Here is a 12,594-nt window from a genome sequence, read left to right as displayed (position 1 = left end):
CTTGGGTCCAGAGCACAGTTGTGCACAGCCTCCTAAAAACATTTGCCAAACTAAATTCTGAGAGATAAATAGAAAAGGCAATCTGATTTGAGAATTCAGGTAAGGCTAAGGCATGAGAGCTTCAAGGAGTTGCAGGGTGTCAGGCTTTAAGGGAACAAGCGCCAGCAGAAAACGAAGCATTCAGAGCTGCTGACCTGCTTGGAAGGGTAGGTGTGTGCTAACCAGCAGGTACAAGCGTTTTGTTGGCATAGGTCAAAATGCATCGAGTGGTGCGTTTTAAAACCAACACACGGACCAGCTCCTCTCAGCCTCTTTGCAGTCGATCAGCAGAGCTGCAAGAGGCATGGCTTCCCGGTGCTGCACAGCGTGCCTGGCCTCGAGCGACGGAGCCACGGCACTCCTGTCTGCAGCGTGAGCCAAGCTCCTGCGAAGCTGCATGGTGTTGCCCCAGAGTATGACTATTGCTAGGCGTTTTTAAATCAAAAATATGAGAAGCTCATACAGTCTCTTCCCAGCTTCATTGTACCTGATACATAAAATATGTGTGTTCTGAAGCTGAGATGCTCTTGCAGTGAAAATTAAGTGAATGGAAATACAAACGAGGTGGTCAGTGGGAAGATGACTACTGGTTTGTTTACCAAATAGTATAGCCTGTGGTTACTAGCTTTGTTTTTAAACAAATCCAAACCCCAAGTATCATTAGCTTATTAAAATTAAAATCTTCTCTATAAAGTGCTTGGATATAATGCTCAGCTAACAAGAGACAGGTAATTATAAAAATGAGCATTGCCCAGTGCTTAGATACAAATGCCATTTTGAAAAGGAAAGTTTCATCCATGCTCTAGATTTAAAATGGTGGGTGTCAGCAGAAGGAAGAGCACAGAACACTTAAAACCTGAGCTGTTGAATTCTAAATTCAAGCATCATTTTCTGAATAAACATGAGTTGTTTGTTTCATCCATTTGTTTTTAAAATATGATTAAAATTTGGTTATTAGTCCTGCTTACATCATGCTACTTGATGCTGACTTGGTTGTTCTCCTGTTGGTGTGGCGTATGCCCAGCACTTTGCAGCTATTGAAAAGGATTAGGAGTATTTGGAAACTGTAGTTTAAAAAACAGACATAAACTATAGCCTTAACCAAAATGGAAATATCTAAAGTGTGGTGTGCCCTAGTTACATTAAGTTAGTTAAAACCAAGCCTTCAGTTGAACTGATGTTACTTGCTTTAGCCTTTACTTACAGGCATGTTAGATCAGATGTGATCCCAATCCGTGTAGGTGGATTGTTGCCATTAATTCCAGTGGTGAATTGAGAAGACAATGGCCCAGTTCAATATAAATTTAAAAACCTAAATCCACAAACATTTTATCAGTTCTCCATGTAATGAAAAATGCTGTCTCCCACTCAACTTTTTTCACCTCGTTTGTGATGCTAGCAAGTTTAAGTCAAATTTAGATTTGTCAAGCACCATAAAATAAGTCCAGAAATGAAACTGTTTACTTCAGGATATAGAATAGCATTTACAAACAGCATTATACTGCTTGCCTTCTGAGTGTCTAACCAAGAACTAGCATTCCAGGAGGCAGACCATGTCACTTCCACAGAATGTATATGAGAACTCAAATGCTGACTGCCTTATGTGAGGTGCCACCTGCGCCAGTTGCAGCATGTTTTCTAGCAATGAATATATGGCCAGTGGAGGATGACGGTAACTCAATACAACACGGGAAAACCCATCTTTCTACTGACCACGTTATTCTGGAAAATACCTACTGCTGCCTTTCAGAGGAAAATTGCATGTTGAAGCAGCTAAGCACGGCTACTGCCATGAGCTTAGCAGGAGCAGTGCGGTTGGTTAATATTCTTAATCTCCTTGTTGCTCATTAATTGCTCAGAGCTCAGTTCAGATGAACATCTGTATTGAGTGAGGTCCTGCATTTACCTGTTTGTTGCTTTTCTTGTTTTTTGAAATACGCCAATTAAGTTCAACAAGAATGAGGGAAAGGCTTGCCTGAGGTCATACACGAGTGACTAGAGCTGGAAAAGGCCCAGAGCTCTCCCAGTTCCCAGACCTTTGTACAAACACAAGACCACAGAGCTGTAGTTGAACTTCATCCTCAACTGTAACTTGGCACAAAGAATCCTAAGGAAAGAATTTCCTTTTGAAGTCTCGTATGTGTGTTCTAACTTGTTTTGTCCTTTGTGTTCAACTAGTTCAGAAAAGTAACTTCTAAAATCTGGGTTCAACTGTCTAAATAAATGTTATGTGCTCCTAGATTAAAAGAAAAAAAAAGAAGTTGATAGCTTTGTTTGCCAGAAAGCAAGTAGCTGTGCAGTCTGCTGCTCTGAAAGACAGAGACATCAACAGGAGGAAGGTGTTACTGATGATCTTCCTCCTGCAAAGCAGAAAGCACAATGACTACTGATGAAATGCATTCTGTTTCTGGGCAAAAAACCTTTTTTTTACCTACATCTTATAGTTCAAAACTTCTCCTCTTCAGCAATTATTTAGTGTGTTGATGGTATGTTTTTGTTTTCTGAAGATCTTAAGTGGGAAATGTGACGAAAGTGTGGGGTTACTTTTGCCCGTAATGTAATAGGGGGTGAGCAATAATTACTTTGGAAAATGCTCCCCTCTTTAGTGTGCCTTAGGATGTCCTGTGTATATTGGGTATCTTTCATCTGTCCTCTCCAATGAAAGCTGACAGGACAATTTCCACCCCTCCCCCCCCCCCCCAAAAAAAAAAAAAAAAAAAAAGTATTTTAAAGAATAAAAGCAGTAATCTTTTTAAATGAAATACCATTAATGAAGCTAGTAATTCCCTAATGACACACCTGGAGTTTCTGTTCCCTTCTCTCCCTCCTCTTATTTCACAAGTTTGTCAAGTACATTGACTCTCTCAGAATATATTTTGCATTAGTAAAACTTTTCTTCATCTAGAGGTAGTGCTACAGATTTGGTTGAAGTGAGGTGGTGTAAATCCCTCAGTCTGCTGCTGCTTGTGCACCATGTGCACAGCACAGCCTAACAGTCCCCCCTAGATGGGGAATAACATGGTAGGCCTTTGAGATTGTTTCTTTTTTTCATTTGCGCATCTGCAAAACTTTGTGTAAGCTAGATCACTCTACTTGCTTGAAGAAGAGCTATGCCTTAAAAACGGTGATGCCCTAACTCTGCATGAGATGCAGGAGTTTGAATTATCTGAAAGTGTCTATGTGGATGCCTTAATTTGTAATTCAGACCTGCACATGTACTTATGTGCTCCGCATGGTTTTGCCTCTCCTATGTGTCATGTGCTAACAGCTGCAGGACAGCCAGGCAGCTCTTCAGCTGAAGCCTCAGTTCTTCTTCCTACCTTAGTGCTTTTGTATCATGTTGGCTTGAGTGCCAATGTGTCTGTGAGGGATCGGGTGGATGTACCCCACACTGGGCTGGAGCTGTGGTCAGAGCAGCCAAGGGGTACCCTTTGGTGACCTTGCTCAAGCAAATGCCGTTTTCTGAGCTGCCTGATCTCTGACTAGATAGCAGAGCCAGTGTCATTGAGCTCTGACAGCTAATATAAGGGTCAAGTGCTTACATACAGTATAAAAACCAAAAAGGAGTAACACTATTTTTATCTGGTTTCACTTCATAAAAGTAGTTCTCTTCAAGACTAGTTGAAATACTGGATATTAGGACACCGTGAGAACTCTGAATGACAGCAAAACACGCTGTGGATGTAGAGTTTTTTTAAAGGTTTTTGTGATTGGATGTGATGTTAAATACAGAACGTGGAGCTACCCGTTCTAATTTAACACTTCAAATGGATTCACTTTGTGTAACTTCAGCCACAAAGTACTTTAAGTAGTTGTTCAATATTGATATTTTTCAAAGGCGTGTTAAGGTGCTTGCAGTGGAAGTTAATTAAAAGCAAATTAGTCTGTCATAATCCAAGCTGACTACAATGCAAAACATTGAATTACATGCTGTCAAAATTTTCATGTTTCCTCATTCTGAACTTTTTGTTACGTGAACAGCCCACCTTGAATTTGAAAGTACTGCCTGAGATCCTTAACATAGAGACCTCTTTTTTTCCTTTGTTAATACATGTGCTATAAAATCAGATGGATTATAAAGTTAGAACAGTAAAGGACAAGCTATATGGGATGCATTACAATCTAGGAATAAAACTTTTCCACTTTTTTTTCATTGAAAAAAGCTGGTGCAGAGAATACTGCTACTTTAATCCTGACTGCTTAATAATGGCTAATAATCATCACTTATTGATAATAAATTAGGTCTGCAGTATAAATGAACATATGTACCTTTGAAAAGAGACTTACTAATGTTACTTGAAGAGTATCTAAAATGAATTTAAACTATTTCAAGATTCATTTAATCACCTGCAATTTATATTACTTTAAGAATCTTCTATACAGCAAGTTGAACAGAAAAAAGCAAACATTCTAACAGCCCCTTCTCCCTACAACAATTTTCATACAAGAGTTTTAAATAGCTATTTTGGCGTGTTTGTGTGTGTGCTCTCTCTCTTCCCCTTCTTTTTTCTTTAAAGGTAGCACAGCCAATGTGAGGAACAGTGTGAGACAATGTGAGGAACGGCATGTGTTGTCTTCCCCTTATCTTTACCAGATGGAGAGGAAAGAGACTTGAGACAGAAAGTCCCAAATTGAAAAATATGATCTTGATGTTTTCTTTGCCAGATCTCCAGGGACTTTGTTCTTTTCCTTGGTTATAGTTGATTAAAAAACCCACTTTGCTCTGTTTCTGCATGTCGCTTTGTTCAGCTACAAAAAGTTTTCAATTTTAGCTTTGGGTGAATTTGTTTTGAAGCTTCCGTTTTGCTTCACTGAACATAGTGCAAACCAAGGCAAGAGACTTAAGTAAAATCCAAACAGGAGCTCCCATTAAGAATACATATGAGCAGCATTTTGCGTATTCCATTTTCTACTGTCTTTATTCTGGGGAAGAAGAGTCGTCATCTTCATCCTCTTCATCCTCATCATTGAACGAGCATGGAGTTTCTCCCCGTGACTCAGAGTAGCGTGATGCTGCGCTGCTGGACTGCTGACTGCTCGGGGCAAGAAGCTGCCCAGTTGCTAAGGCCACTTCAGCATCCAGACACAACCCTGGATTCTCACTAGCAAAACAACAGAAATGTTGGAGTTTAGAGGATTTCTCATAAAGCTTTAAACTTTCTTTTTCACCCCAGCTTTTCCTTTAGGGAAGAAATTATAACAAGAAAGAAACATCCAGAAGCTTTACATCAAACAAAGCCAAAAGGAAAATTGTTAAAATATTGGAAAGCAGCATAAAATATTATCATTTGGCTTTTTTTTTCTTAACCAACTAATGGTAGAATTGCTTGATTTGAAGAAAGCTTAATGAGTAAATCTGTAAGTTTTGTCAGTACACAGACATGTACACAAAGTGAGTTGGAGCTATTAAATGCCATGAAGAATGTGTTCCAGAATAATCCTTTCCTCCATTGTTTAAGGTACAGGCAACCTCCAAGCAAACTGTGATTAATTTTTTTTTTTTTTAATTATGTTTAGACTCTGGATTAAACTTCTTCCATGAGAACTTAAGCAATAGTGCATTTGGACAGCAAACATTCTATTATATTCTTCAGAAGTATTATCAGGCTTTTTTCCACATGTAATTACCTACGTGTAGTCCATGTCCAGACAGGAATTTATGGTTAATCAGAAAAACTGTTTTTATAAGGGCTTGCAAGTGATTCTGTTCCTCTGGAACATAGATATAAAATAACTAGTGTGTTGGGAATTGAAAGCACGGAGAGTTAACCTTTCAAATATAATTAGCAAGCAAGGAAAAGTAAGAGACTTTCACAATCAAAAAATCAAGCTGAACAGAAAACTTCTCACTTCCTGATGTAAATGGTACAAAATAGTGAGGGTACTGAAAGTACCACAAGTATCTTTCATTAGCCTTAAATGAAAAATGTTCTTATTTACCTGGATTTAGAATCAGAAGTGCCTCCTGCTACCTCTAAATGTGAAATTGCTTGTGCTGAATTTGAAAGCAATCCTTGGTTCATCCATGAAAATCCAGCAGACATATCTAGAAGAAAGCATAGCTGTATTCATTATAGCTACTTAAAATTTGTCTTCCCTTTATAGTATTACACGTTGCATTGTTTGCAGTTGGGATTCCTTGGTTTAGTTTAGAAGAGAAGGTACCGGTAGCACAGGTTGTTTTTATACTGTAGACCTGTCCTGTTTGATGGAGGTGAAATAGCTGTTCCCTGGTGCCTGCGGGTGCACGCAAGCCTTGCAACTCCTTTGCACTCAGAACTGGGGCTGCGTGTGTGAAACTTCTCACTCTGAGGAGCCCACACACTGCAGGTGACCCTAGCTCATAGCTGCTGCAGTAGCAAGAGTGTGAAATGAGGTTTTGGAGTCCTTTATGGCAATTACAGTTACTGACTGAATCTGTGAAGCGTCCCAACAGCTGCAAATGTCTTTGCTGTTGGGTTTAGTGACGGCATGGCTGGAGCCGTGGTCATCAGGAATGCAGCTTACAGCAGTGAAGCCACCAGGGCACTCTGTGTTTCAGGAGTGTGTGTTTGCCCAAAGACAGCTCTGTCTGGGCGGGCTGGCTGTAGCACAGCCTCCTAATCCACTCCTACACTGACCAGAATCACAGAATTGAAGGGGTTGGAAGGGACCTCAAAAGATCATTGGGTCCAACCCCCCTGCCAAAGCAGGTTCCCTACAGCAGGTTGCCCAGGCAGGCGTCCAGATGGGCCTTGAACATCTCCAGAGAAGGAGACCCCACAACCTCCCTGCTGTCCCAGTGCCCCGTCACCCTCACCGTGAAGAAGTTCTTTCGCATGTTGGCGCAGAGCTTCCTGTGCTCCATCTTGTGGCCATTACTCCTTGTCCTGTCTCCACAAACCACTGAGAAGAGGTTGCCCAAACCCCTCTGTCTCCCACACCTCAGGTATTTATACACATTGATGAGATCCCCTCTCAGTCTTCTCTTCTCCAGGCTGAACAGACCCAGGTCGCTCAATCTTTCCACACAGGGAAGCTTCTCCAGGCTCCGTATCACCTTTGTGCCCCTCCGCTGGACTCTTTCCAGGATATCCCTGTCTTTCTTGTACTGGGGAGCCCAGAACTGGACACAGTACTCCAGGTGAGCTGACCAGGGCAGAGTAGAGGGGGGGAATCACCTCCCTTGACCTGCTGACCACATTGGCCCTCTTGGCCACGAGGGCACGCTGCTGGCTCATGGCCAGCCTGTCACTTTCTGCACTGCATGTGTGATGTGTAAGTCGCACAGGGAGAGGAAATTCTGGGAATAAAATAAGGCTGAAGTCCTTGAGTTAATTTGTAAGAAGTGCTGTGAGGGACATAATTGGGTTCCTTATGACCCTTACGGTACTTGTTTCCAAATGCCCTAACAGGCAGTGGCTGTCAGCTGGTTCCAGTTGTGCATGTTTCTGCCAGGAGAATCAGAAAAACACGTCCTTCAGCCAAACTACATTTACATTGCTGTTGTTTTTCCTTTGTTTCCTAGATAAATTGTTTCTGTAGACCTACCCAAATTCCATCGCAACACAAAGTTAAGATCAAAATAAAGTTATCAGGACTGTCTAGTTCTTCTTCATGGTGCTTGACTGTAAGCTCAGCGGGCTGCACTGAACCAGCAGCTAACAATCCCTACTGTTCTTGTGTGTGCTTAACCAAACCTCTGTGCTGTAGGACACAATGGCAGTAAAGCAGGAGTGTACTATTATGGTATTTAGAATTGTTTTGTTACAGATAAAAGGAATAACTAAATGTGTTTGTTTTCTCATTTGCCTTACTGTGTTCGTTTTAGGCTTTGGTCCTGAGATGTGACAGAGCCCTGCTCCGCACAGGGGCAGTTTGAAGCAGGTTGGCTGTTCCCCCTGCAGCCACACGAACTGGCCCCCATCCCTGGGGAGCCACGGACTCCCTTGTTTTATGCTGTGCAGACTTGAAGTAAGGTATTTTAAATGGCATTACAAAGCAAAGGATAGATAGCTTGACAGTCTAGCAGAGGGTTCCTTGGAACAAGACAGAAAACACCAGTAAGTGGTGGCATTAGGGTGAGCTGTGAGGCCTGAATAGATGAGAATGGTTGATTATGGACACAGCTGGATGAGCTTCATTAAGGGTGACCTAAATGCAGGCTTAGTTTTACACAGAACATGTTCTGACAATCTCCTCCTGTGTTTGCAGGAGGTGGCCAAACCATTTGGAATGACAGCATTTTATTTAGACTAATAAAGTGGATTAGAGAGGTATCACAGAGTTGTTTCCTCTTCTTTTGAAGGGGGTGTACCTGTGTGTACATGCTTAATATTCCAGAAGAGTAACAAGTCACTGCTAGTTACCTTGCGTTCTATTAACATTTTGGGATAATTGCTAGCTGTTCCTTTTGAAGAGCAGGGTGGAGGAAAGTATGGATTTCACACAATAAGACAGAAAGAAGGTTCATGGATGATGTATATGTATACCCCTGCCTTGTACTTTTATTGCCTCGTGTTTCTAATTCTTTTTTCCAGTTGGGAAAAAGAGAAGTGTGTAAGAGGCTATTCCCTGTCTGGAGGGGACTGCCAAAATAAGAGTATGCCTATGATTAGAAGTCTTACTATGTCTAGTAGCATGGTTAAATTCTTAATAGCTTCATGTATGAACCAGGGAAATGAGTTTGGAAGAGCTGTCCCAAGGCACGTACTTGCAGGAGATACATGTATACCTGGTAGAAATCGATACTACACAGGAGAAGGCTCTGAAGAAACACCTTCAGCACCTTTTAGCAGGTAATGCACAAGTAGAAAGTGCTGTGTAGGATTGTTGGTGGTAGCTGAACAAGCTCATTCATTTAATGGGCACTCTCATCACTTCCATTCCATCTCCAGCCCACTTTCCTTATTATGCCTGTAGATTGCAAAACACTTCAAGCAGGGGAACATAAAGAAGTGTTTTAAAACAGAGGTCCTAAATTGCACCGCTTTCTCTGCCTGCTGCCTTTCCAGCACTACACAAGCAGGATGCTGTTACCACAACTATTAGTGCCTCAATTTTTGTTTCCTGATGTCATCTGTAGTCTCATTTGTAAGAGTGAGGACTCAGTGACAAAAGACAGGACTTGGTTTTGCACTGCCTGTAGTGTGTGTGGCTTAAACAGCACAGGAAGTTACTTTGGATATACTTCTACAAGAGTTTATGCTTGCCTCAAGCAGTGACGTGTATCTGTTCATCCACCACTCTCATTTCGTTCTTTACACTTGGACTGTTCTGGTCCAAACCCTCAGGTAGCTAGTTCTACATGCTAAGTTGTCAGAAATTCCTCCACCAAATAACAACCTTGCAGTTTAGTACCCTGAATTAGCTCATGAAGAGATCAGAGGAAAGTAATTCAGTCAGAATAAAGAAACGGGCAGGAATGTATAATTAGGATTGAGACCCTGGGATGCCATCTTAAACTGCTGAAAGTGTCGTGTTAAAAATTACCTCTCTCTTTCCCTAGTAAGAAGCCAGCAAGTACTGTGGCTGTAAGGTGTTCTGTTGCATGGCTACCACTTGTCCCGGATTACCTGTGTAGCTAAAGCAACACTGCAGTGTTAACTTCTTCCAGAAATTATGCTTGAAGTGCTCTATCCCCTACTTTTGCTCCCTTCTAGGAAACAAGTAAAAGTAAGGTCCAATCACCTTTGCATCACTGGCAAACAACAGAGTAACAGAAAAATGTGTTATAAAGATGATGTAAAATGTATGGATTATCTTTCTCTATGGTGTTAATAGGCCTCAGCTTCCGCTGATTTCTATGGCAGACACCTGAGGATAAACTGATGTAGTTCTTAATATATGTATTTAAAAAAACAAACCTTTTTTTGGTTAAAAAAAATAATCATGAAATCTATGGAAAACCTAGGAAACCACTTGCTACTTTTTAGCAAGTCAAGACACTTAAAGGCTACACTATTTAACCCTGAAAACAAAATATACTACTAAGATTTCGATGCATGGGATATCAGTCCAGCAGTTTCGAGCTGATTATCTGGATGTTTAATGCAACAAGAAGGTAAGAAGTTACTTTATTTTTTTAACACTAAGATGGGTCAATTGTTGTTGATTTAACATTTCTGGTATTGAACTGTTTGAGACTTGGTTTTTCTGACTTACTGACATACCTACTGGGACGCGTTAGAGCAGGACAGCAGCAGTTTAGTTCATGGAGTCACCTACTGTAGGAAAACTTGAATCTTGACTAATAAATGTACTCAGTAAATACGTAAGAGACCATGGTTTGCTTTTCTTGTTTAGTAGTAGTTGAAGGTGATGTACAGAAGTGTGCTATCATGAAAGCTTTGGAAGTAAGCATGAATCCTAGAAACCAGTGGTTACCCTTGCATTTCACCTCTCCTGCAGTGGAAGAAAAAATGTCTAAAGCTTGCTGAGGTTAAAAGGGGAAATTAAGCTTAACTGAAGATATGCAATCAGGCAAATGTTCTTTTTTCAAGTATTGTGCAAAACTTTTAAATGTTTCCCTTATTTGTCGGCTACATTAGAAACCTTTACTATGCAATTCATACCATGAACTGTAGATTTACATTGTGTAATTAAGGTACAAGCAACAGATGGAAGAAAGAAATATACATATTCTTTGAAAGAAATATACATATCCCAGTAACAACACTTCTGGACTAATTCTTTCAGAGGTTGAAGCAGCTGAATGTAAACCATGTCTAAAAAGGACATTACCGGCCTCAATGCTTTTTAAGTAAAAATACAGATCAACCAAAATTCTAGATAGGTTTCTGGCTGCTGATCTGCTACTAGGGAAACAGCCCTCGTCACAACTTCCTTTAAGAATATGCAATCTTAAAATCTGTTTCTGCCATTTAGTTTCTTTGAAACAAACTCTTGTTTTTTCCTTGCACAGGGACATTGTGGCTGTTTGCCTTTAATGCTTTCAATTAAAAAACCCCACACCTGTACATTGGTGTGATTGAATTTTTTTCAAAACAAAACTAAGATGACCCACTAATCACTCATTTAGACATGTGGCTTTATTGTTTAATCTCTAAAAGCTGTTTTTATACAGTAAAGAGTGCAATGAAACGTCTCTTGCAAATTTAAAGTAACCCTATTCTCTGAAGATAAATTAATGCAGTATTAAAATTAAACAAAAATTTATTTTGCTCTTCAGTACATGGGAGCAATTAAGAAAGTCAAAGACTTTAACACTGTTAAAAGATGTGGTTCTGTTTCTTTTCTCTACTTTGACATTGGTGGTAATTCATGTGATAAATCACTTTTAGTTGAATGAACTTGCAAGGAGCAAGGCAAGACTAGAACAACGGGACCAGAATAAAAAAGTTTTGATTACTATAAGCACATTTGAGGTAGTTTGAAATGTTAAGCACTGTAAAATGTACTATTTTTAGTGAATGCAACTGCATTTTAATTTATATACACCTATTTTTTGACATACCTCATATTTAAGGAACTTTCATTCATAATTCAGTAATATCAAGAATACGAAAATGCACGTTTAGCCTCCTTATTTAAGTTCAGTCACTCTTAAATTACACACCAATTTTACTACAAAGCCTGCATGTAAAAGATCTTGACATGAACATTAAATGTTGCCAAGAGAAGGAAACTAACTTTAGTGAAGTTTAAGAAAGATGTGTGAAAGACAGTTTTATACAACTGTCATTTAAACAGGACCAAAACCTTGTTGGTAGAGAAGTCAGGACAGAAGCTTTATTTCACCGCTTTCCTCAAAAATGACAGTCTGTATACAGTAATTCGTTGAGTAACATTTGCTTTACAGATGAAGTACCTCCAGAAACATGAAGCAAATGTTGGGCTAAGTTTAAAATTTAGGTACAGCAAGAAGAATGCAATCTGACAATAGCTAAAGGAAGTGATTACAAATTTAAGTAGCTCCAGTGATGCAACACTGAAGGAGAGGTGGATTGGAGTCTGTGTAATGTATGACCTGATCTGGCTTTATTACTAAGGGAGACGAAAACCACTGCATGAGACACCTAACTGGATTCTCCTCTTCCCTTGCAGGTGCTCAGTCCTCAGGTGGCACGTGCTGTCTACATGTGTTATCTGAGTTAAGTGGGAGTGTAGAAATGACTGGCCCTGACAGTAGCACAGACCAACCTCCAGTCCACGCATTTAAGAACGCGCAGCACAGCACGCTGAGCACATTGACATGGACAGAGATAGGGAGAATTCTTAGCAGCTTGCCTAACTCGAAGTGTAAATGCAGTTGGTTCACATACAGCCTATACTCAACCATTACAAGATGCTCTTTTTCTTCCCTTTCCTATCCTTCTTCATCTTGGGAAGCGGTCCTTTCTTCCAGGTTGCTCTTCCGCACATGCACAGTTATTCAAAAGTAATGTTAACCCATGGAAGAATTGTGTTCTTGCTGCCACTTTAGTTAGTTAAAAAATAATTTCTTCATAAGGTAGTTCACTTGGAAATTTGTTGTTATGAATTGTTACCAGTGTGAACTAAGTTTACAGGACAAGTACGATAAACCTTCCAAACATAGCCGTAAAACAACTGTTT

General features: G+C 40.2%; 1 protein-coding gene across 8 annotated transcripts in view; it reads right to left on the bottom strand.

Moving 5' to 3' along the window:
* Window positions 1-3,717: 3,717 nt before the first annotated feature.
* TFDP2 (transcription factor Dp-2) overlaps window positions 3,718-12,594 on the bottom strand; it is a 47,969-nt gene continuing 39,092 nt past the window's right edge. For all 8 annotated transcript variants that reach the window (XM_032192853.1, XM_032192849.1, XM_032192848.1 and 5 more), the window contains 2 exons: window positions 5,980-6,085; window positions 3,718-5,141 (listed from right to left, as the gene is read on the bottom strand). In XM_032192853.1, the coding sequence (XP_032048744.1) occupies window positions 4,958-5,141; window positions 5,980-6,085 (290 nt within the window). In that variant the 3' untranslated portion in view covers window positions 3,718-4,957. The remainder of the gene's footprint in view (window positions 5,142-5,979; window positions 6,086-12,594) is intronic.

The sequence above is a fragment of the Aythya fuligula genome, chromosome 9 (genome assembly GCF_009819795.1).
Source record: "Aythya fuligula isolate bAytFul2 chromosome 9, bAytFul2.pri, whole genome shotgun sequence".
NCBI lineage: Eukaryota > Metazoa > Chordata > Aves > Anseriformes > Anatidae > Aythya > Aythya fuligula.
Note: the sequence above shows the minus strand (reverse complement) of the source record. Positions and strands in the feature narration are given on the sequence as shown.